General features: G+C 45.8%; 1 protein-coding gene across 1 annotated transcript in view; it reads left to right on the forward strand.

Annotated features, from left to right (window-relative positions):
- CAPN1 (calpain 1) overlaps positions 1-22,719 on the forward strand; it is a 32,351-nt gene extending 9,632 nt beyond the window's left edge. The window contains exons 2-22 of the mRNA XM_081968306.1: positions 761-1,057; positions 1,644-1,713; positions 3,782-3,900; positions 4,680-4,813; positions 5,630-5,798; positions 6,892-6,975; positions 7,898-7,983; positions 8,727-8,801; positions 9,670-9,830; positions 11,142-11,317; positions 11,432-11,443; positions 12,856-13,067; positions 13,712-13,751; positions 14,002-14,067; positions 15,077-15,134; positions 16,297-16,361; positions 16,681-16,749; positions 17,247-17,325; positions 18,071-18,187; positions 18,777-18,835; positions 20,027-22,719. Of these exons, the coding sequence (XP_081824432.1) occupies positions 791-1,057; positions 1,644-1,713; positions 3,782-3,900; positions 4,680-4,813; positions 5,630-5,798; positions 6,892-6,975; positions 7,898-7,983; positions 8,727-8,801; positions 9,670-9,830; positions 11,142-11,317; positions 11,432-11,443; positions 12,856-13,067; positions 13,712-13,751; positions 14,002-14,067; positions 15,077-15,134; positions 16,297-16,361; positions 16,681-16,749; positions 17,247-17,325; positions 18,071-18,187; positions 18,777-18,835; positions 20,027-20,053 (2,145 nt within the window). The 5' untranslated portion in view covers positions 761-790 and the 3' untranslated portion in view covers positions 20,054-22,719. The remainder of the gene's footprint in view (positions 1-760; positions 1,058-1,643; positions 1,714-3,781; positions 3,901-4,679; positions 4,814-5,629; positions 5,799-6,891; positions 6,976-7,897; positions 7,984-8,726; positions 8,802-9,669; positions 9,831-11,141; positions 11,318-11,431; positions 11,444-12,855; positions 13,068-13,711; positions 13,752-14,001; positions 14,068-15,076; positions 15,135-16,296; positions 16,362-16,680; positions 16,750-17,246; positions 17,326-18,070; positions 18,188-18,776; positions 18,836-20,026) is intronic.
- The last annotated feature ends 2,855 nt before the right edge of the window (positions 22,720-25,574 follow it).

Here is a 25,574-nt window from a genome sequence, read left to right on the forward strand (position 1 = left end):
TGGCTTCGCTGACCTGAAAATTAAGTCATAAATCATATTAACTCTCTACAAGGCTGAAGTTCACTTAACAACCGTATGCTCACTTAAGAACCGTGGGTTTTGCTTAACAAATAGTAAAAATAGTGTAAAACCAGCTCTAATCACATGATGACTGCCTCTCCGGTCCAACTCCACTCATGGTTACTAACCGCATCCCTTAGCGACCGAAATTTTGCTCCCAATTGTGGCTATAAGTTAAGGACCTTCCATATTTTTTCTTTTCAGTTCTGATCCGAGGCCATAATCAATTCTGTCATTTTGTGCGTGCGTGCGTTTTGTGTGTGTGTGTGCGCGCGCGTGCAAGCACGCATGGTTTGTCTGCAACCTACTAAAACTCCCTGTCTTTATTTTGGATAGTTGTGCAGTTACGCTTTCGATTTCTTTTCCAGTAACCATGAGGACTACAGGCTTGAACGTATAGATACCATTTTGTACCGAGCAATTGACAAAGTTTTCCTACTGACTACCCTATTTCCCCGAAAATAAGACCTGCCCGGAGAATAAGCCCAATCGGGCTTTTGAACGCATGCGCTAAAATAACCCCTCCCCTGAAAATAAGCCCCTCCCCAAATATTACAACACAGCAGCAGCCAAGAGGTGACCCCGCTCGCCGCCTCCCCGAAAATAAGACCAAGCGCTTATTTCAGGGGCCAAAAAGGATATAAGTCCCTGTCTTATTTTCGGGGAAAGGTGATAGTATCTCTTCTCTTACCTCTTTCAGGGAATTCGATTATTTGGATAATCCTCCAACATGTCGGAAGAAGTCATCGTCCCGATTTATTGCACCGGGGTGTCAGCTCAAGTCCAGAAGCAACGGGCCAAAGACCTGGGTTTGGGGAAACATGAGAACGCAGTCAAGCACTTGGGTCAGGATTTTGAGACGCTCCGCAACGAATGTCTGCAGAATGGCAGCCTCTTCAGGGATGAAACCTTCCCCCCCACCGCCTCTTCGCTGGGTTTCAAAGAACTGGGGCCAAACTCTTCTAAGACCTATGGAGTCAAGTGGAAACGCCCAACGGTGAGTCTTGAATTTTTAGAGTACGGTTGTTGTTGTTAGTTGCGAAGTCGTGTCCGACCCATCGCGGCCCCCTGGATAACGTTCCTCCAGGCCTTCCTGTCCTCTACCATCCTCTGGAGTCCATTGAAGCTCAGGCCGAGTGCTTCACTGCTTCAGTGACTCCATCCAGCCCCCTCCTTCTCTGCCGTCCCCTTCTTCTTCTCTTGCCCTCCATCGTTCCCAGCATGAGGCTCTTCTCCAGGGAGTCCTTCTTCCTTCTCATTAGGTGGCCAAAGTCTTTGAGTTTCCTCTTCAGGATCTGGCCTTCTAAAGAGCAGCCAGGGTTGATCTCCTCTAGGACTGACCGGTTGGATGGCCTTGCAGTCCAAGGGACTCAATGCAGGAGTCTTCTCCAGCACCAGAGTTCAAAGGCCTCCATTCTTTGGTGCTTCCTTATGGTCCAACCTTCACAGCCCTCCATTGCAACTGGGGAAACCAGAGGGCATCTAGCTGACCCCTAAAATAAGTCAGGTGCTTGATGTCTCCACACCCTGCGTTCTCACGTTCTTTCTGCCATTTAACATCTTCATCTCTTTCAATCTTTCAGGAAATGTGCCGCAACCCACTTTTCATCGTAGACGGCGCCACACGGACCGATGTTTGCCAGGGAGCTCTGGGTGAGTGACAAGTCCCTAACCCTAACCACATGGGTTTCCACATCCTTGGGACCTTTCCTAAGTTGCTGAAAAGCAACTTAGAACGAAGGGCAGGGGGATTTCCTGACAGTGGAAACAATGAACCAGTGGAACGGCTTGCCACCGGAAATTGTGGGTGCTCCATCAGTGGAGGCTTTTAAGAAGAGACTGGGCAGCCATTTGTTTGAGATGGGAATAGGGTCTCCTTCCTGAGGAGGGGGTTGGGCTAGAAGACCTCCAAGGTCCCTTCCAATTCTGTTATTCTGCATACAATCCCAGTCAAATGGTTATCCAATATCTTCTTGAAAACCTCCAGTATTGGAGCATTCACAACTTCTGGAGGCAAAACATTGATTGGTTTTTCTCACGGTCGGGAAATTCTTTCTTAGTTCTAGTTGGATCTGCCTCTGAGCAGCTTCTACCCCTTTCTTCTGGCCCCAGGGGTTACAGGAAATGTTCCTCCCCTCTGGTTGTTTCCACACCCTCCTCTCAATTATCTGATCACCGCCTGCCTAGAGCTGCCACCCCACCCTGTGGCACCGAGCCAACTTTGGGGCTAAAGAACAGGTTGAAGCTTGTAGCAATTTCAGACACAGTTGGCAGCTCTACCATCCCTCTGTGGTCCTTCCTGTTGTGGCCCACCAGCAGAGCTGGCAGCAGATTCAGACAGTGAGGAGGTTGGGGAGGAACCTGGGCCAGTCCTGGAGTCTGGGGAAGGCTCTGATGAGGGCTCTGTGCCGGAGGCAGAGAGGGGGCCAAGGCCGTCTGACAGTTATCAGCTGCCTTCAGAGTCAGACATCAGTGAGGCAGAAGAACAGCAAGAGCCTGTTCCCAGTGTGCGCATGCACAGAGCTGCCAGATGAATGGAACAGCTAAAGAACAGGGGTCCACTTTGGGAGGAAGGCCACAGGTGGACGATGAATGGCCCCTCCCAGAGGAAATAAAAGAGGAGCGAAAGGGGAGTGGAGCTTGCAGGAGTCCATTAGTTCATTCCTGCATTCTTGCCAAGTATTGCGGCGTCTGAAAGATATCATCCTGGCCTCTCTCCAAACCTGATCAAGGTCGGTAATTGTGAACTCTCTTGAAAGACGGTGGGAGAAGAAAGACTTTGCGGGAGAGGAATTCACCCTCAATTCAATAAAAGGGGTTTATCGGGACGAGGACTTGGCTTCGTGCTGCTGGGGAAGCTTAGGTCAGAGCACTTCCCGATCGATCGTGAGCGTACAAAATTGCAAACCAATTGAAGGATCCGTCTTGCACGCAGCCCGGCTTGGCTTAAGCGTAGTGTATCCAACAAGCCAGAACCGGCTGGGTTTTCAAACAACACAGCCTTTCAAACTGACAGGTGTGTGAATCAGGTTGCAACCAAGTCCACCAAGCAAACTTTTGCCGCCCAGCATTCTTGATTGATAGAAGCCCTGTGAAATTTTATTTTATTTAGTTTGTCTAGTCTTGCCTGGATATGTCAAGAATGGATCCGGCGATCTTTTGTATACAAAAATTAGGCCTTTTTAATCGATGTGAGTCTGTATTAATTTCCCGGGTTTAGCGCAAAGATAAACTTACAATTTACAACCAGAATTACAGGTTGTGCCAGTCGTTAAATGGGTTATCACAGAACCGCATCCAAGTTTGCGGCCATGTTTTTAGTGGTTGTTAAGCGAATACTGAAGCCATTAAGCAAATGGATGATCTGTAAAACACTTTGTAAATTGTGGTCACATGACTGTAGGATGATGCAAATGGCTGTATAGTAATTTCCCCCCTGGAAACTGATGTTTATTTCTAGTTTTTTTTTGGGGGGGGGAGAATAATCTATATTCAATGAAACAGAAGTTGCCTTCGGAAGTTGCAGGAGCTTCATACCTGGAGGCTTTCAAGATGAGACTGGACTGCCATCTGTCAGAAAGGGTGTAGGGTTTCCTGTTTGGGCAAGGGGGGGTTGGACTAGATGGCCTCCAAGGTCCCTTCCAACCCTGTTATTCCATGTTCTAATTTTATGGGCTTTTTCTGGAGAGCAGGCTGAATTTTCTGCTATCGTTCTCTCTAGGGGACTGTTGGCTGTTAGCTGCCATTGCGTCACTCACGCTGAACGACCCCCTTCTCCATCGCGTGGTCCCCCACGGACAAAGCTTCCAGAACGGATATGCTGGTATCTTCCACTTCCAGGTAAATACCTCTCCATCCTTTGTCCAGGGCCTATGGATTCATTTCCTCTTTCTTTTATTTCTACCCTATGACTCTCATTAAGTGCTGTACCTTAAGATTCTTGGCGAATGTATCTTGTCTTTTTATGTACACTGAGAGCATCTGCACCAAAGACAAATTCCTTGCGTGTCTAATCACACTTGGCCAATAAATAATTCTATTCTATTCTCTATTCTAATTCTATTCTATTCCATTCCATATTATCTATTCTATTCTATTCCATATTATCTATTCTATTCTATTCCATTCCATTCCATTCCATACATCAAAGTTACGACATTGAAAAAAAGCAACTTATGACTGTTTTTCACAGTTATGAACTTTGCAGCATCCCCCATAGTCACGTGCTTGAAATTCAGAGGCTTGGCAACTGTCTCATAGTTATGACGGTTTTTGCGACCTTCCGACAAGCCAAGTCACTGGGGAACCCACTTACCAACCGTGTTACTAACGTAACTGCAGTGATTCACTTAACAACGGTGGCAGGAAGGTTCGTAAAACGGGACAAAACTCACTCCACAACCGTCTTGCTTAGCAACAGAAACTTTGGGTTCAGTGGTGGTTGTAGATCGAGGATTGGATTGACCGAAGGCACTTTGAAAAAGGCCGAGATTGTGGGTTTATTACGGTTGCACAATTGTGGTCTATTAAGATCCCGCGTCTCCTTAACAGAGCAGCCGCTGAGTCTGGCTGATCTGTGAATTTAGGATTCTTGACTTCTTTTTGCCTTCTGAAAACAGATCTGGCAGTTTGGGGAATGGATAGATGTGGTGGTGGACGATTTGCTCCCAACGAAAGATGGCAAGCTGGTCTTTGTTCATTCGGCCGAAGGGAATGAGTTCTGGAGCGCCCTGCTCGAAAAAGCTTACGCCAAGTAAGTATCGTTTTATTTTTATTTTTTGGGGGGGGGAGAGGATGAGGTGTTTCAGAGTTGATCTTAGCTGTCAGAAGATTTGTCGTTCTTCCACCCTCCGCCAAAAATTGGCTTCTAGAGAAGGACTCAATGTTCCCCGTCTGTGAAATGGGCAGAGAAATTTCAGCCTGATGGTCTGTAATTTCATATGACACCAACAGGAATCATGATATACAACAGTAATAAAACAAGGGTCCCCACCCCCGAGTCTGTAGACCAGTACCGGTCTGCGGCCCATCGGGAACTGGTCAGCAGAAGCGATGGGTGTGGGAAGCTCCATTGGCTCAAGCAGCATGAAACCATCCCTTCTCCCCCTATCGCCGCAACTGCCGTCAGTCCACACAGCCAGAAAGTTCGGCTCTGTGGACTGTGTAATAAAACACATTATCATCATCTTCTTCTTTTAACGGCCCCATAATCCCTTGCGGGGTGGAGTCTGGGCAACTGGATGGAACTAGTAGAGTGTTTTACTGGCCGGATGATCTTCCTGTTGCCATTGCGGAGTTATATTCAGCAGCAATATTCTCATCGTGCCCAGAGAGAGAAATATCTGCCTCTACCTAGGATTGAACTCACAGCCTCCTGATTGCGAGGCCAGAGCTCCACCTCTAGGCCACTGCACCACTCTAATGAAACACATTATATACTGTACATATAATCACAAATATAAGTGATTATACAGCACCAGCAAACAACTGTATTAAATTAAGGTCAAGCCGTGATAACATCGCCCTAGAGTGGCAATGGGATGGATGCTCTGATTCGATGTCTCCCTAGGTTGAATGGCTGCTATGAGGCCTTATCTGGAGGAAGCACCTCCGAGGGGTTTGAGGACTTTACAGGCGGGGTGACCGAGTGGTATGATCTCCGGAAGCCTCCCAGCGACCTCTTTCAGATCATTTTGAAAGCCCTGGAGAGAGGATCTCTTATGGGATGCTCCATTGACGTGAGTACATTGGGGAGGTCATCTTGCCTTCGCTTAAAGATGGGCATCCCTGCAAGAGGGGCACAGGTGGGTGGACTCCTAAGAGAAGAGAAGATGATACGGTAGGATAAGGCGAGATTAAGATAAGATGATAGGAGGGGAAAGTAGAGTAGAGTAGAGTAGAGAAGAGAAGAGAAGAGAAGAGAAGAGAAGATGATAAAGTAGTATAAGGCGAGATTAAGATAAGATGATATAGGAGGGGAAGGGAAGGGAGGAGAGAAGAGAAGGGAAGGGAAGGCAATATTAAGGTAAGATGATGGGAGGGGAGAGAAGAGAAGAGAAGAGAAGAGAAGAGAAGATGATAAAGTAGGATAAGGCGAGATTAAGATAAAATGATAGGAGGGGAGAGTAGAGTAGAGTAGAGAAGAGAAGGTGATAAGGTAAAATATGGCGAGATTAAGATGATAAGAGGGGAGAGTAGAGTAGAGAAGAGAAGAGAAGAGAAGATGATAAGGTAGGATATGGTGAGATTAAGATAAAATGATAGGAGGGAGAGAGTAGAGACTAGAAGAGAAGGTGATAAGGTAAGGTAATATAAGGTAGAATAGGATAGGAAGAAGATAAGGTAAGGTAACTTTTATTGTCACTTTTTTCAGTGAATACATTGGCACACATTAAAAAATGAAATTCTGATGCCTGCTCTCATTATTTTTATTATTTATTAAAGTGTTATGCAAGGAGACAAAGCAAGTAAATATAATTAAAACATGAACACATCAAAATCACACAGATTAAAATATTAAAGGCTGTACTAAAACCAGAGGTAAGAGATGGACTTCTATAGCGAGTCCTTGAGTTACATCCATGATTATGACCATCTCAATCATAATTCATGACAGTCTTAAGTCAGATCATCCACAGGATCGTCCAGATTTTACAATCAATCGTTAAGCAAATGCTGTGGAAGTCTGTTGTGACTTCAGACGGTCACTAGGTGACCGGTTGTAAGTTGAGGACTACCTGTAGCTCCATTCCACTTCTTTGTGGGCATTCAAAATTTGTAATGTGGGTGTTTCCTCTTCTAACCCTTCTTCCTTCCCATTTTCAATTCCAGATCACCAGTGCATTTGACATGGAAGCCGTCACTTTCAAGAAACTGGTGAAGGGCCATGCTTACTCAGTCACCGGAGGTGAGCAGGTGAGAATCGTTAAACCGTCATAAAAACCAAACTAGAAAGCGAAGCGTAACGTCAAGCCCAAGGGAAATCAGGAGATCCAGACCGTTCAAATGGGTATAAAGATTTATCATAAGCTTAAGCTCTCTACGAGAACCTGAACTACTAACAGCCAAGGGAAATTAGCGGGAGATAAGGAATTCATGGTGGGCTGGATTGAGATCTCTTGTGGGTGCAAAGGGATTCATGACCGATGACCCGTTTGACCCTTCGCGCTCAGCTTGGCCATCCTCTACAGAAGCATAATATCGTATGCCATGTACAGGTAGTCCTCGACTTAACAACATTCATTTAACAGCCATTTGAAGTTACAGCAGCCCTGAAAACAACGTGACGTAGGACTTATGACCGTCGCAGCATTCCCCATGGTCCCACGCTCAAAGTTCGGGCGCTTGGCAACTGTTATAAAATATATTTTACAATAGTTATCGCATCCCAAGGTCATGTGATCACCCTGTGTGACTTTCCCAGCGGGCTTTCGACAAGCGGCGTTAATAAGGGAAGCCAGATTCACTGAATGACCGTATGATTCACTTAACAACTGCAAGGATTTGCTTAACGGCCATGGCTCCCCCCCCCCCCCCCAAAAAAAAAAGGTTGTAAAATCAGGCACAGCTCCCTTTGCTTAGCAATTTGGAACTGCGGTCTCCATTGGGGTTGTAAGTTGAGAATTACTCCCTGTAACATGATTTTCTCAGGAATTTATTCTTTGGCACTAAACTACCCCAGGGTTAAGGTTTGCATTCAGCAATCAAGACACCAACTTGCTCACTTCTGGTTTCTGTCTAAGAATCGGATTGGCTGTGGTTTAATTGCATAAAACCGCCATGAAAGGGAACTTCCATGGGAACTCAATGACTCATGACAATCTCTGCTTTCTGATAGATCAGCTACCGAGGACAGCGCATCAGCCTGATCCGTATCCGGAACCCGTGGGGAGAGGTAGAATGGACGGGAGCATGGAGTGACAGGTGAAATGGCCATCCTGGAGTTGGCGAACTACAGCTCCCAGCATCCTTTTGTCCTAGAGGTGGCCTTGCCAATCACCAGAATGAATGAAGCTGAATTATCCATTCATTCCCTTCAAAGTTCCCCCAGTCTTAAGATAGAAAGATAAATTAGTATTTCTCAACCTTGGCGGCTTTAAGAGGGGCGGGCTTCAACTCCCAGAATTCCCCAGTCAGCCTGCTTTAAGATGGGTGGACTTCCACTCCCAGAATTCCTCAGCTATCCGTTTTGCATGCTGGCTGGGGAACTCTGGGAGTTGAAGTCCATGTATCTTAAAGCCGCCAAAGTTGAAAAATATTAGAATAGACCAACCCAGAGCTTATCAATCAATCCTTTTGTGTGTTTGTGTGTGTGTGTGTGTGTGGTCTCCCTACCTGTTCTCAAAACATCTCTGGACATCATACTTAAATGAACAATTTAATAAGCTAGAATTCGACCCAGCTCTCTGTAGTGTGAACAATTTTACCATTTAATTCTTACTGATAAACAATAAACTAGGAAATCCAGGCCCAATGAAATTTGGTGCTCAAGAGCTTGTTTCTGGCTTCCTTGTTTGTTTACATAATTTAAATTTTACAAGCTTCTGCCAGTTTCTTTTTCTGGCCGGCCTCATTAACCATCCTCAGCCTGGCTAAAATCTGTTTTTCTTTTCCCTGGTGAATTTAAGGAGCCTTTCACAACCCTTCTTTTTATTTTGTTTTAACAGTTCTGGAGAGTGGAATGCAGTGGAGCCGGCTGTGGGGCAGCAGCTGAGAGTGAAAATGGAGGATGGGGAATTTTGGTAGGTTCTGGCTTTTACCTGAGTTTTAGTAGGACGTTATATTGAAATTTAACAACTAATGGGGAAGATGCCACCGCCGTACTGTCACATGGGGTGGTTTTTAATTTTGTAACGAGCGTTAATATTATTTTAATATTTATGATTTTTATTTTTTAGATGCCTGGATTTGCTTTTCAGCATAAGAGGGGGCGTATGGAAGGGAGGAAGAGGGGAGGGAGGAAGGAAAGAAAGGAAGAAGAGGGAAAGGAAGGAAAAGACAGTGGAGGAAGAAGAGGAAGGAAAGAAAGAAGAGGGGAAGGAAGGAAAAACGTGGGGAAGGAAGGAAGAGGGGAGGGAGGGAGGAAAGGAAGGAAGAAGAGGGAAAGGAAGGAAGAGACAATGGAGGGAGAGGAGAAAGGAAGGAAAGAAGAGGGAAAGGAAGGAAAGAAGAGGGAAGGAAGGAAGAGGGGATGGAGGGAGGAAAGAAGGGGAGGAAGGGAAGGAAGGGAGAATGGAGATAGATAGATGATGATAGATAGATAGATAGATAGATAGATAGATAGATAGATAGATAGATAGATAGATAGATAAAAGATAGATAAACACTTATTTCAATGAGGTGAATTAATGATTGAGATGTCTGGCCTTGGATGGTGGACAGCTAAGTTCTAATTTTTTTCTAAAAAATAAAATAAATGCATGAGTCATTTGAAAAAAAATCTGTGTTATTGGTGTGTGTGTGTGTGTTTGTACGCACACTATTTTTCTAATATCAGTTTCCCAAGTTCTCCCTCCTCCCCGACAAACATCTGAAGCCTACAGGTTCTGCTCTCCTGTTGTAACTTTGCACTCTTCAACTTCGGAATTCCCTTCTTACCTTTGCTCGCAGGATGTCCTTCCAAGATTTCCTCCGTGAGTTTACCCGCCTGGAGATCTGCAACCTCACCCCCGATGCCCTGAAGGCTCGCAAATTCCGAAAATGGAACACCACGCTGTATGATGGCACCTGGCGGCGAGGGAGCACCGCTGGGGGCTGCAGGAATTTCCCAGGTATCTCCCGTGGCAGAGGATGTCATTCTGTCAGCCCAGCCCACCTGTTCTGACCGAGGCTTCCTGAGAGCCTTAAGCAAACTCCTTGTTGTCCCGACAAAAGAAAACCCTTTTATTAATTTGCTGTGAATTCTGCTCCTTCACATCCAGCAAAGTCTTTCAAGGAAGGATTTTTAGTCACAGACCTTCTCTGGCTTGGAGAGCTGCCAGGCTGATCTCTGCAGAACTTGGCCAGGAGTCTTGGAGAGTCACGAACCAATTAAGCGAACTAATTGTCTCCTGCAAACTCCACTCCCCTTTTGCTCCTCTTTTATTTCCTCTGGGAGGGGCCATTCATTATCCACCTGTGGCTTTACTCCCAAGTCGACCCCTGTTCTTTAGCTCTTCCCTTCGTCTGGCAACTCTGTGTATGCGCACACTGGGAACAGGCTCCAGCTGTTCTTCTGCCTCACTGATGTCTGACTCTGAAGGCAGCTGATAACTGTCAGATGGCCCTGGCCCCCTCTCTGCCTCCGACACAGAGCCCTCCTCAGAGCCTTCCCCAGACTCCAGGATTGGCCCAGGTTCCTCCCCAACCCTCCTCACTGTCCGAATCTGCTGCCAGCTATGATGGCCATTGGCGGGCCACAACACCACCTCTCAGGGTTGTTGTGAGCAGAAGGAAAAGGGGGAAGGAATATTAGATACATTTGCCACCTTGAGTTAGTTATAAATCAATAAAGGTAGGATAAAAATCCAATGAAAGAATTGGAGGGGACCTTGGAGGTCTTCTAGTCCAACCCCTTGCTCAAGCTCTAATAAATAATATATTTTTTTAAAATCCTGCAAGAATAAACCCACATCTCTTTCCAGCCCTACAGTCCTCATGAAACGCAGGGCAAATTATGAAGGGAGCTATGTACCTGTGGGATGCGAAGCTGTTGGGTTCACATTCCTGTTTGCATTAGCAAAGAATCCACGAGTTATCGTCCATTCGTTCAACAACAGTTCCGAGTTATGGCAGTGCTGGAAAAAAAAAACCAGCTTACGACCATTGCTCAAAGTTGGGTTGACCAGTGTTTGTTGATCTGCTTTACGACTATTACAAGAGAAGTTTAATTTCCGGGGGGCAGTATGGTTGTAAATCAAGGACTGCTGTCCTGCTTTACGACCCTTGCAACAGGGCTGTAATTTCCAGGGTGCATTATGGTCCTAAATCGAGGACTACCTGTGCGCAAGACATGTTAAGGGGGCCCCTGGCCAATGCCTGACCACGCCAATCTTTCACGCCGGCCTCCTTCCATCTTTTTCTCCCTCTCTCTCCTCCTGCAGCCACGTTCTGGATTAACCCCCAGTTTAAAATCCGCCTTGACGAGATCGATCACGAGGACGAAGATGGGCGGAGGGAGCCCGGGTGCAGCTTCCTTTTGGCCCTGATGCAAAAACACCGTCGCAAAGAGAGGCGGGTCGGGAAGGACATGGAGACCATCGGTTTTGCCGTCTATGAGGTAGCCCCCCAAAGGGGTTTCCCCCCCCTCCCCCGCTTCTCCCCGGAAGTCTCTCTGAACTGGGATGTTTCTTCTTTCGAAGGGCTGATTTTCTTTTTCTGTTTTTTTTGCCAGGTGCCCCCGGAGGTATGTTTGCAAAGAGCTGTTCTGACCTAGGCTCCCCCCTCCAAAAATAAAACCCGAGGCAGAGTCCTGGTCCCGACAAAACCCCTTTTATTAAACGAATGTGAATTCCTCTCGTTCACCTTCAGCCAAGGCCTGGCAAACAGTCTTTCAAAGGAGTATTTATGACCACAGACCTTATCTAGCTTGGAAAGCTGCCATGTCAATATTTTCCCGAATACAAGGAAAGGCTGGGCACAGAGTCTCTGAGATTCACGGACAGATCTTCACACTCCTGAAAACGACCGACCAACCGAATTGTTTCCTGGAAAAGCCCCCTCCCCTTTCGCTCCTCTTTTATTTCCTCTGGGAGGGCCAATCACCTTCCACCTGTGTCTTTACTCCTAAGTCGACCCTGATTTCGGAGTTGTTCTTTTCTTCGGGCAGCTCTGCGCATGTGCACACTGGGAACAGGCTCCAGCTGTTCCTCTGCCTCACTGATGTCCGACTCCGAAGGCAGCTGATAACTGTCAGACGGCCCTGGCCCCCTCTCTGCCTCCGACACAGAGCCCTCATCAGAGCTTTCCCCAGACTCCAGGACTGGCCCACGTTCCTCCCCAACCCTCCTCACTGTCCGAGTCTGCTACCAGCTCCACTCGGGTCTCAATGTCAGTAAAGATCTTCCAGGATTCCAGGCCAATAAATCTTTTCCCCGGCTTTGGGACGTCGAGGAATAAAACTGGCATTCTAAGATTCTAGACCTCTTCGCTTCAAATATAGAGCAATTGCTGAGTTAAATGTAGTTCAGTCTTTTGCTCAGTGAGGTATAGGTAGTCCTCAACTTACAAGGGTCAACTTAGTGACCGTTCAAAGTTGCTACAGCAGTGAAAAAAGCAAGTTACTCACACGACCGCTGCACATCCCCATGGTCACGTGACGTTCATATTTACGACGGTTGCAATGTCCCGGGGTCATGTGATCCCCTCTTGCGACCTTCTGACAAGCAAAGTCAGCCAGATCCACTTTACAACCGTGTTGCTTGCGTAACAACGGTAGTGATTTACTTCAGCGCCGTGTAAGAAAGGTCGTAAAATGGGGCAAAACTCACCTAACCACTGTCTTGCTTAGCAACGGAAATTTGGGGCTCGACTGTGGTCGTACGTCGAGGACTACCTGTAATTTTGGGCTGTGTGTGTGGTCCGTGGCTTCAAAAAAAAACCTAAGATGCTAGTCCTCATGGTTTTACCAGGCTTAGGAAGGTCCAAACCGACCTATTTCATTCAGCTCAGTACTCATGATTGACGGAATCTCCATCTTTGCAGGCAAGTCTTGGCCTCTGGATTCCTTTTGATCTCTGGGGGATCTCAGTGGGAGGGAATCTCTAGCAAAATGGATTTCTTTTCTTTTTTTAATCTCGAATTCCTCTTTCCTGGCAGTGCAAAGGGCAGCCGTCCATCCATCTGAAGCGGGATTTCTTCCTCTCTAACTCTTCCCGGGCCCGATCGGAGCAGTTCATCAATCTGCGCGAAGTGAGCACTCGTTTTAGGCTGCCCCCCGGGGAATATATCGTGGTCCCGTCGACTTTCGAGCCTAACAAGGAAGGGGACTTCGTACTTCGAGTCTTCTCGGAGAACAAAGCTGGGACGATGTAAGTCTTTTTTAAGATGATTACAGGAATGGAGACTAAAACATACAATGAACGGTTGCAGGAACTGGGTATGTCTAGTTTGATCAAGAGAAGGACTAGGGAGGACATGATAGCAGTGTTCCTAATATTTGAGGAGCTGCCACCATTCAGACCCCCCAAAAAAGTATTTATAATTTGGATTCAAAGTTTTGACGGCTGCCAAACTCCACCCCTTGCCATCATGTAATCATATTACGCTAAGCAAATTTATATCGTACAGTCACAAGATCGCAATTTAAATTGTTTTGCTGGAAACGCAGCTTCAGTTCTGGTTTTTCTGGAAGAGGATAATGATAAATGATAATAATCCTTATTGGCCAAGTGTGAATGGACACACAAGGAATTTGTCTTCGGTTTTTTAATTGCAGACAATTAATTATTGTGATGCTCACCTTACAACAACTGCGTTCGCTTAACAACCGCTGCAAAAAAAAAAAAAAGTCCTAAAATCAGATCAGTCTCGCGGTCACCTGCTTAATGACCAGCATGGCTTATGACCATAATTCCAGGCTCAATTGTGATCGTAAAACGGGGACTATCTGTATTTTTCGAGGTGGTTGTTTCTAAGTGTCATTTTGTTCTTTTTAATTCCCGTCCTTCTGCAGGGAGATGGATGATCAGATCCAAGCCAATCTTCCCGATGAGGTAGAAGCTTCCGGTGACAATTTTTTCTCGACATTTGAGGGGATTCGGGAGCAGGAAATAAATTTCCTTTCTCCATTGAAAGGAGAAATACACACCTTCCTTCGAAGGGAGACACATTTCCAAAACGATCCACTTGAGATAACATGGGGTTTTTAAATCCGGCTTCCCCCGTTGATTTTATCCATCGGAAGCCAGTTGGGAAATCCAGTCCTCGTTTTCTGACGCCGTCTCCTTTCCCCCGTTTCTCTAGAAAATACTTTCGGAAAGAGAGATCGACGAAGGCTTTAAACAGCTGTTTAAGCAGCTGGCAGGGGCGGTAAGTACGCCAAGATGAGAAAGAGCACCAATTCTAAAAAAATAATAATTAAATAATTAAAACTAAAACTTGAGCTGCCAGTAAAAGGGGAGAGAAGGAGGTGGGAGATCATTTTGCCTCTATTTGAGTTTGTCTAGTTAAAGCGAGAGAGATTCTAATCATTGTCATTTAACAACCCCATAATCCCTTGCGGGGTGGAGTTTGGGCAATTTAACCGAGCTTGCAGAGTGTTTTACTGCCCAGACGCCTTTCCTGTCGCCAGGGCGGAGTTTTGTTCAGCAGATAAATTCTCAGTGTGCCCAGAGAGAGATATCTGCCTCTACCTAGGATCAAACAGACAGCCTCCTGATTGTGAGGCGAGAGCGCCACCTCTAGACCTGTTCAGTTACCTTTTCTTTTCTTTTTCTCTTTTTTTTTCTTTTCCCAATTACTTGCATAGGGATTATTCTTTGTACTATTTATGTTGTTTGTATTTTTTGTCATGGATTGCACCAGTGAGACTAAAACCAATTTCGCTGTATACATGATGTACAATGACAATAAAGGCTATATTATATTATATTATATTATATTATATTATATTATACTATACTATACTATACTATACTATACTATACTATACTATACTATACTATACTATACTATACTATACTATACTATACTATACTATAGGGACGGGGTGGCTCAGTGGCTAAGATGCTGAGCTTGTTGATCAGAAAGGTTGGCAGTTCGGCGGTTTGAATCCCTAGCACTGCATAATGGGGTGAGCTCCCGTTACTTGTCCCAGCTTCTACCAACCTAGCAGTTCGAAAGCACGTACAAAATGCAAGTAGAAAAATAGGAACCACCTTTGGTGGGAAGGGAACAGCATTCTGTGAGCCTTTGGCGTTGAGTCATGCCGGCCACATGACCACGGAGACGTCTTCGGACAGCTTCGGCTTTGAAACGGGGATGAGCATCGCCCCCTAGTGACACATGATAATCTAATCTAGTTTACTGTTCCTTCCAGGATATGGAGATCAGCCCACGAGAACTGCAAACCATCCTCAATAGGATAATTGGAAAACGTAAGTGCCTAGATAGCATTTCGCCTCTCTGTAGCCGTTCTATTTTTTTAATAAACAGTGCCATAATAAAAGAGGAAAATTATCTGTTTTGCTGCAAATCCTGGAACTTGGGGATGTGGTGGAGGCTGCTCTCGGCCCAACCCACCTCGCAGGGTTGTTGTGGGTAAAATAGGCGGCAGGAGTATTGGGTTGACCTACATACAGCTAGTCCTTGACTTAACGACCACAACAGAGCCCAGTTGCTCAGCAAGGCCTTTGTTAAGTGAATTTTGCCCCATTTTACCACCTTTCCTGCCCTAGTTGTTAAGGGTACTCACTACAGTGGTTAATTTACTGACAATTTTGTTAAGTGAATCCGGCTTGTCCTGTTGACTTCGCTTGTCGAAAAGTCGTAAAAGGGGATCATGTGACACACACACACACACCGGGGTCATAAATAAGAGCCAATTGCCAAGCATCTGATCACATGCCTATGGGGATGCTGCAGTGGTCATCTTATATCTATAAAAATGGCTGTGTGTGTATGTGTGTGTGTGTACCAGCATAACTCTGGAATGCCTGGAGAAATTTCAACCAAACTTGGTACACAGGTGATTTATTCTCTGGAGACAAACACTGTGGGGGTAAGACACCCCTAACACCCCTCGGGGTGTGTGTTCTGTTAAGATACAACCTGTTATGCCTTAAAATGGCTTCTACCATACTGCCGTAAAATGGCTTCTATTGTACAGCGCAGTGGAGTTGCCATGGTAACGGCTTCACAGTACTCCACAAGGGGGTTCCCTGTGGTAAAGGGGGGGGGGAATCCAACATTAGAAATTACGTTTGGTCTGGATATTTCCCCCCCTATAAATAAATACCTGGTCGCAACGCCAGGTTATTGGCTAGTAAGTGTATAAAATTGTCATTATTCACCTTTTCCGTTTGCCATTGTAACTTTGAACTGTCGCTAAACAAACTGTTGTAGGTCAAGGACTACCTCTGTGTATGTGTGTATGTGTGTATATATTATGTATGTATGTATGTGTACTGTATGTGTGTGTATGTGTGTATGTATGTATGTATGTATACAGTATGTATATATATACACACACACACATACACACACATAAAAAAGGAAGGATAAAGTCATCCTCTTTTCTTTCTTTGTTGCAAATTGTAGATAAAGACCTCCGCACAAAAGGTTTTAGCTTGGAGTCCTGCCGGAGTATGGTGAACCTGATGGATGTATCCTATTTTTCACAGCGTGAGAAGGGGAGGCCCGCTTGCCCTTTCAGAGTTGCAGAATTACAGAATAACAGAGTTAGACGGGAACCTGGAGATCATCTAGTCCAACCCCCTGCTGAAGCAGGAGGCCCCCATACCATTTCAGACAAACGGCTGTTTAGACCAAGGCCTCTCCCGATGATGGGAGCATTCACAGCTTCCGGTGGCAAGCTGTTCCACTGATTAATTGTCCTCGCAGTCAGGAAATTTCTTTTTCTAAGTGAACGGTTGGGGCGGATTTTCTCAAGGGTGTTTCCTTAACAGCCCCTTCCTCTCTCAGAAAGACGGGAATGGAAAACTCGGCTTGGTGGAGTTTAACGTCCTCTGGACTAAGATTAAAGACTATCTGGTACGTTTCCATCCACTCAACTGCTTTAAAAGAGCAAACAGGAATATCTTAGCCAAGTTTACACAACCATATTTGCCTTCCATAGACTGCTAAAATAATTCCTTTCTCAGGGTATTGTGACATTCTCAGCAAAAACGTTTATTATTTTTATTTAGTTTGTCAAACATGTACGAGACAGCAGGTATAAACATGGACATAGCTGTTGCTATGTAGTAGGTGTAACACAATAACAGAGTTGGAAGGGACCCTGGAGGTCTTCTAGTCCACCTCCTTGCACAAGCAGGAAACCCTATAACATTTCAGACACGTTGACTTGGACGGCAGGGAAGAAGAGAATCAGGATTGAAGCTATGGACTGGGTGTAGATTTGGGGTTTGATTCTTGTAGGTAGTTTTTCCATATATATATATTTGATTTATTTTTTTTTCCTCTATAATAAGCTCCTTTATTGCTGTTGAATTCCCCTCTCATTTCTTTTTCCTTTAAAAACTTTTCAGGCAGTCTTCCGGAAGTTTGATTTGGACAAGTCGGGAAGCATGAGTTCCTATGAAATGCGAATGGCTCTGGAATCTGCAGGTGACATTGCCCGTTTCTTGGAACATTTGGTTTTCTTTCCATTTCTCAGCCGCCCGCGCAGCAGACTAGTCCTCAAGGAGGGCTAAAAAAAAACCAGTGATAATTAAAGCCCTGCCAGGTTTTCAATTGGAGGACAAGGATTAATGTAATGAGTCCGATTCGATCCATTGCATTTAAATCCTCTTTTCTCCAGGAAACTCCAATTACAGTCCTGTGGTGTTGGTTGTATTAGGGATGTCCGTTTGGCCCCACATCACCCAAACAAGTGGGGAACTTAGATTGGGTCTCCTGCTGTTAATCCTGTATCTTCACTCTGTGATTCTCAACTTCAGCAACTTTAAAATGGGTGGACTTCAATTCCCAGAGTCCCCCAGCGCACAAGCTTTAAGATGGACGAACTCCCAGAATTCCTCAGCCAGCATGCTTTAAGATGGGTGGACTTCAGTTCCCAGACTCCCCAGCCAGGTTGCTTGAAGATGGGTAGAATTCCCAGAATTCCTAACTCGCCTGCTTTTTAATGATGGGTGGGCTTCAACTCCCAGAATCCCCCAGCCAGCATGCTTGGAGTAAAAGGGGACACCTCCTTAAAGTTGCTGAGGTGGTGAAAATGCTGCCTTGAACTGCTATCATCCCAATTGAAAACGTGTGCAATCTGCACACATGTTAATTTTTAGTCCTATAGTTTCCCTTTAGTTAATTTCCCCCTAAATGAGAAACTGACGTCGCTCTTTGACCCCCCCGGCAGGTTTCAAACTGAACAAGAGACTCTACGAGTTGATCATCACTCGGTACGCCGAGCCCGACCTGGCCTTAGATTTCGACAACTTTGTCTGCTGTTTGGTGCGGCTCGAAACCATGTTCCGTGAGTTCTCCCCCTCCCTGGCGTTTGGGGGAGGGAAGGGCATGGCTGAATAACCAGACAATCCCAAATTAAGCCGGCTTATTGTACAGGGAGTCCTCGATTTTTACGACCCACAAGCAAGCCTAACGGTTGCGTTGCTAAGTGAGATATTTGTTAAGGGGGGGGGTGTTTCTCCATTTTTACGACCGCAGTTGTTAAGTGAATCTGGCTTCCCCCCTTGACTGCTGGTTAGAAGGTCACAAAAGATGGTTACATGATCCGGAGACATTGCAACTGTCATAAATATGAGTCAGTGACCAAATGCCTGAATTTTGATCAAGTGACCATGGGGATGCTGCATTGGTCATAAGTGTGTGAAAAATGGATCGTGAGTCACTTTTTTCAGTGCCGTTGTAACTTTGAGCGGTCACTAAATGAAGAGTTGTAAGTCGAGGATTGCTATAATAAAATAAATGTTATTTTATTAATTACAGGGGTTGGACTAGAAGACCTCCAAGGCCCCTTCCAGCCCTCTGATGCTGTCTTCTAATCGAATGATTTCTGAATGTATTGATTGATCGATTAATCCTTACCTCTCTTTCCTTTCCAGGATTTTTCCAAGCCCTGGATACGGACAAAGATGGGATTGTCACCTTTGACTTGATTAAGGTAACCACATTGGGGGATCCAGATTGTTCAGGACTACACTTTCCAACCTTGCTGGCTGGGGAATTCTGGGAGTTGAAGTCCACTTATCTTAAAGCATGCTGTCTAGGATAGCGGTCACCAAGTGGTGGTCTGTGAGAAAGTTTTGGCAGTCCGCAGAAAAATAATTTGCATTTTTTATATTGCATTAAATCAAAATATGGCCCCTGGGACGGATACGTGCAATGGACGCTTGTGTTGCTGCAGAGAGTCTCCCCCTTCGGGGTCTTTTTGTGTGGGTCGGAGAGGGGCAGAAATTCCCACTTGGGGTCTGCTTCGGCCTCCTGGTGGGGGGCTTTGGGCGAAGGCTGGAGGGAAGCACCGCTGGTGGCGAAGAGCCGGAGGGCCTCGTTCCAGTGGGACTTCATCATGGCCTGGAACTGGCTGAACATCTCAGGCCACTGAGCCTCCAGGCGCCGGTACCTGGCCTTGCACTCCCGCAGGTCTTCTCTCTGCTTGGAAAGCCTATGCTCCTAGTCCTCAGTGAGGTGCCTCTGCTGAGCCTCCTTCTCGGTCAGATCCAATTTGAACTGAGCTGTTTTGCCAACTATTTCTCCTGGTGGATTTCTCCTCCAGCAACTGCTTCCTGTTGGGGGGCCCTAAGGAGCCCGGGCAGGCAGGCGAGAAATGGCTGGGAGGGGAGGGATGAGTAGAGGCTGGCAAGGCACCCCTCAAAGTGAGTGACATCGAGTTGGCCACGCCCACGCAGTCACATGACCACCTAGCCACGCCCACCCAGCCGGTCATTAGGCAGATTATATTAGTGGTCCGCGGGATTTAAAATTATGAATTTAGTGTTCCCTGAGGTCCGAAAGGTTAAATACGGTAACTTTGTTGAGTGCACTGAGAATAGATTTGGGAATGGGGTGTGCAAATTCACACTTGCAACGTTGGAGCAAATTTGCATGCCAGGCACACTTTCCTCTTCTTTGTCCCTTTATCCTTTGTTTTCCTCTTCCCTCCTCAGCTCTTTTCCTCTTAGGCTGTGTCTTTCCACTTTTGATCCCAAAGGCTTGGATATTTGTAACCTCTTGGACCAGTGTGAAAGTGTGCTCTCAAAGACCTTTTTTGGGGGGGGGGGAACGGGGGGGATCTGTTGTTGTTTTTTGGTTGTGGCATTGTTGGAAATTAAAATTCTCTGTGTTTTTTTCACAGTGGATACAACTGACCATGTTTGCCTGAAAAAGATACGGATCACATCCTGTGCAATTCTTTGGACTTTTCTTCTCGCTGGACATTTTATTTTGAAAGTGGAGGAGATTCTTAACCTGCAAGTGCCTTGCGTTAACGCTTTTCGCAGCTTTCTGTTCCAAGTAGAGGAAACACACAAAAACACAAACAAACACACTGTTCTGACCTACCGTAGGCTTCCCCAACCATAGAGAGCCCTCCTCAGAGCCTTCCCCAGACTCCAGGACTGGCCCAGGTTCCTCCCCAACCCTCCTCACTGTCCGAATCTGCTGCCAGCTCTGCTGGCTGCTGGTGGGCCACAACACACACTTCCAACGTGCCGTTCTTTGATTTCTCACGTGGGCTCCCACCAGTTCTGGGGACCTGAATGCAGCTTCATTTCAAACTTCAGTTTTGAAGAACTCGTGTTGTGAGGCTGCTCAGGAATCGCGCTACGCTCTGCGAAAGCCATAAAATGGCCTTGCCACACAACCGAACTGGAGTTTCTAGCAGCGTTTCCCAGGTTGGCGAGATTTTGTGGGTTACTCTTGGATGACCCCCAAGCCTTGGCAAAGTATAAATACAGATAGTCCTCAACATACAACAGTTTGCTTATTGACCATTCAAAGTTATAGCCACTGGGAAAAAAAAGATCTGTGGTTTTTCACACTTACGACCGCTGCAGCATCCCCACGGTCACGTAATTTACATCCAGATGCTTGACAGCTGACTCACATTTGTGATGGTTGCAGTGTCTCTGGGGTCCTGTGATCCGCTTTTGCGACCTTCTGACAAAGTCAAGTCAATGGGGAAGCCATGTTCACTTAACATCCGTGCTACTGATTTAACAACCGCAGTGGCTCACTTAACAAATGTGGCAAGAAGAGTCGTTAAGTGGAGCAAAACTCACTTAACAAAATTCTCACTTAGCAACATAAATGTTGGGGTCAATTGAGGTTGTAAGTCAAGGACTACCTGTGCCTGGAAAACTGACCCATTTTTTGGAACTGCAAAATTATAGGCGTGTGTGTGTGTGTGTTTGTGTGTTGCATTTATGCTGATAAATAAATAAAGGGAGACTAGACTTATTTATTTATCAGCACAAATGCAACACAAATGTAACAAGGCAACATAAAAAAATGGCTTTCTGCCTGGATGGCTCCTAGGGTGAGCCGATAGACAGAAAAGGGAAGCACTATGTTCCTTCCCATATTTTGGCATACCAGGGGTTGTGACACAATACATACGTACATACACACATACACACACACACACATAATGATGGTGAATCAAGCATTTATAGTTGAGCCCTTCAATCTGTGACTCCTTTTCTTTTTTTTTTTAATACTTCAACTTACAGCTGTTCATTTAGTGGCCATTCAAAGTTACAACAGCACTGAAAAAAATAACTTACGAAAAAATAACTCCTCGCACTTACAACCACTGCACAAATCCTTACGATGACGTGATCAAAATTCAGGCACTTGGCAATATATATGACGGTTGTAGCATCCGGAGGTCATGTGATTGCCATTTGCAACTGTCCCAGCCAGCATCTAACAAGCCAAGTCAAGAGTGGAAGCTGGATTCACTTAACAACTGCCTGATTCACTTAACAACTGAAGTGATTCTCTTAACAACGCCGGCAAAAAAAAGGTTGCAAAATTGGATGTGGCTCGCTTAGCAATGCCCTTGCTTAGCAATGGGAACTTTGCTCCCAATTTTGGTCGTAACTTGAGGACTACCTGTATTTACAGCTAAGAGAATGCCACGATTGCTGATAAACTCAAGTGACCAACAGAATGACCTACTGTGCCATCCTTCGGATTTCTTTTGCAGGCCACCCCTCCTGTTTGCAAGGGGTTGCTAAAAACCAGGGATTACCTTCATCCTTGTTGTCCCCAGCGAAGCAAGCAATATTTCATGACTTTTGTTATGCATGTGTGTGTTTATATATAAATATATACCAGTATATCATGGAAGTGAGTCCACCCCCACACATTTTGCAAATATTTAAATATGCCTTTGCATGGGACAACCCTGAAGAAATGACACTCGGCTACAGTGTTTTAGACATTAATGGCTGTGTATTGCGTTATTTTGAGGGTACAGCACATTTACATTCTTTTTACAAGCTGTATACTCACTACTTTACATTGTAGCCAAGTGTCATTTCTTCAGTGTTGTCACATGAAAAGATATACTTAAATATTTACAAAACATGAGGGGGTGTACTCACTTCTGTGCTAGATATATATATATATGTAATTTCCTGGAAGCTTCTGGAAGCATTTCAGGGCCTCATCAACCTCCCTTCCAGGCCTTTGCGGGAAGATTTTTCCTTCCTGCGAGGGTGACTTTGGGAAGGAAACTCGGTGCCTAAAGATTTCAGCTGTTACACACTCCTTGCCTGTCTAATGCACTTGCTGCCAAATATTTTTTTAGTGAGAGTTTGCGTCGTAGCCCCCATCCGGGGTTGTTCGTTGGTACCCCATGATCGGAGAACCCCGAAAAGCCTCAGAATCACTTCTTGGACATGGTGCCATGTTCAGGACTTCTCTTAAACGTTCTCTGGGGCCGCCATTTATGTTCTTCAGCGTGTTTTTTGTATGTAGAAATGGATTTTACTTCTATGCCAAAAATAAAAGAAACCGTGGTCATGCTTAACAACCACTACATCTGCTTTGTCTGCTTGTGATTATTGTTGTACTTTCCACCAAGAATAGGGGGGGGGGGGGTTGTCCTCAGACTGTAGATGTAGAAATTGTTCTGAGGCTTCCCGAGAGCATGAAACAAACTCCTTGTCCCGACAAAAACCCCTTTGGGGACAAAAAACCCTCAGCTGGGTGACTTTGGGCCAATCACCAGGAGATGGTGAGTTCTAGTCCTGTCTTAGGCATGAAAGTCAGCTGGATGACTGGGCCAATCACCTGGAGACAGTGAGTTCTAGTCCTGCTTTAGGCATGAAAGTCAGCTGGATGACTTTGGGCCAATCACCTGGAGATGGGGAGTTCAAGTCCTGCCTTAGGCATGAAAGTCAGCTGGGTGACTGGGCCAATCACCAGGAGACAGTGAGTTCTAGTCCTGACTTAGGCATGAAAGTCAGCTGGGTGACTTTGGGCCAGTCTCTTTCTCCAGAAGTCCGGAAACACGTCTGTTTCCAGCCTCCGGAAGCCGGGATAGGCTGTTTTCGCTCAAGGAAAGCCTCCGGCGCCTGGGGAGGGCAAAAGCGCCCCCCTTCTGTGGTGCAGGAGGCTGAGCAGGTTGCCTGGGAGGGGGGTGTTTCGCATGCTCATATGTGTGGGTCAGCATCCCCACTGAAAACATTTAACTGGGAGTGTACTGGGAGGAAAGAGTTCCTGTAATAGCGAAAGAAGGAAACAGCTTCAAATTTGGGTCCATTTCTTTCAGGAGGCTAAGACATCCTGTATCCAAACTTCCTCCATTTGTAACATTTAAGCAGAATTCTTAGAAAGCAAAGCAAAGCAAACCAGTCCTGGAATTTTTTTTTCTTGAAAAAGAAACAGGAAAAAAATAACAAATTCAATATTTGCAGGAGACAATAAAACCAAGGGCTTCTTGACAAGATTGTAACAAGGAGGGAAAGGTGCAAGCAAAGCACAAAAAAACACAGAAAAAGGGGCTTGAATTTTAGGTGGGGGCTGTAATCCCCATCAGCCCCCACCCTGCAAAGCTGGTTAATGGGATCTGAAGTCCAAAGCATTTCCTACAGTGTGTGTGTGTGTGTGTGTGTAAATAGGAATCATTTAATTTTATTTATTAAATGTTCAGATTTTCTTTAAACAATGAATATTTTGAGGGGAGGGGGACCTGTTGCAAGAAGGGAAGATCCTTATCCACCACTCCACTTGGAAGTGGCTGATGGGACTTGTAATCCAAAGCATCCCCAGAGCCCAAAATTTATGTTGCTAAGTGAAACATTGTTTTCAGTGCCGCCATTGTTGTAAGGCAGCCTCCAACTGAAGAAAAAAAAAGCTAAAGTTACCTCTCAAGCAAGATATTTGTAAGGTTTGTAAGATATTTTAAGCAATAGCATTATTGGACTAAATAGATTAAAATGTATAGATTAGATATTCTTTTGAGAGCAGGCAACAGAATTTCATTTTTTTAACGTGGGCCAATGTATTCACAGTAAAAAAATGACAATGAAGATTACCTTATTTTATTTTACACACACACGTGTACAGACCACGTGCCTGCCTCCAAACGGCCTCACCTGTGAGGCTAAGGCACACCTGGCCTTGATGAGCCACGCGCCTTTCCCTCCAAGCGCTCTCGGAACGCCTCCCCCGTCCACCTCGGTTGCGATTGGCTGCTTTGGAAAGCTTCTGGAAGCATTCCAGGACCTCATCCTTCGGATTGGCTGAGCGGCCTCTATTTCTCCCCCACTCCTCCTCCGAGGGGCGGGGACACTTTAAAAAGTCGGCGGGCTTCTCAGGTTGAGCGCGAGCTCGGTGCAGAAGCCACACGTGCCGCAGCCCCCCCCCGTCTCTTTTTTTCCCGCCCTCGAAAGAGACGACCCTGCGGGCCGCGGGGAGAGCAAACCTCCCCTCTCCCTGCGGCTTCGCAGATTAGACCGTGAGGTGGCCTCTTCCACGCGGAGGTAACCCCGGCTTGAGGCTCTTAGACGTGGTGGGATGCTGAGGGGGGGTTAAGGAATAGCCTATTCTCGGGCAGTAAGGACGGCGCCCGAGGTGAATTTAGCCCATTCTCCGGGAGTAAGGACGGCGCCTGAAGTAATTTTAGCCTCGTCTCGGGGAGTAAGGACGGCGCCTGAATTGAATTTAGCCTCTTCTCCGGGAGTAAGGACGGCGCCTGAATTGAATTTAGCCTATTCTCCGGGAGTAAGGACGGCGCCTGAAGTAATTTTAGCCTCGTCTCGGGGAGTAAGGACGGCGCCCGAGGTCAATGTAGCCTATTCTCCGGGAGTAAGGACAGCTCCTGGGGAAAAATGAGCCTACTCAGGGAGTTAGGAAAGCCCCTGAGGTGATTTTAACCGGGGTGTAGTGGTGCCAGTGGTGGCTGAGATAATACCTCAAGGGACTCCCAACGCCACAGCTCACCTATGGTGAGTTTTTCAGTCCCACTTTCCCTGAGCGAAATAAGGCAAATTTCTGGGTCCTGGATAATTTTAACTTTAACCTTTAATTTTTAGGAGTAAAATGGTGGAACGAGGTGGAGTTTGAAGTAATCTCAGCTGTGCCCTGTTCAAAGGACCAAACCACCCCAGGCAAGTAACAGTTAAAAGTAGCTTAAAAGGAGGAATATAGCTGAGCCAATTATAGCCAGGTGCAGTTAAAAGGGCTAAACTACCACAGGTGTTAAAATTAGCTTAAAGGCAAAATTGCTTCAGTCCTGCAGTTGACCTTACTTTCTTGATTAAATTTAAACTCCTGACACCTGGGAAAAGAAATTTTAGCCCAAATTCAAGCCCTTAAAAGAAAACATGTAGAGGACTAGCTACTTCAAGTAACTAAAGGTGTAAAAGTGAACTAAAATTACTTCAGGTCCA

This window comes from Natrix helvetica (genome assembly GCF_964273705.1).
Source record: "Natrix helvetica genome assembly, chromosome: 16".
Classification (NCBI taxonomy): Eukaryota; Metazoa; Chordata; class Lepidosauria; order Squamata; family Natricidae; genus Natrix; species Natrix helvetica.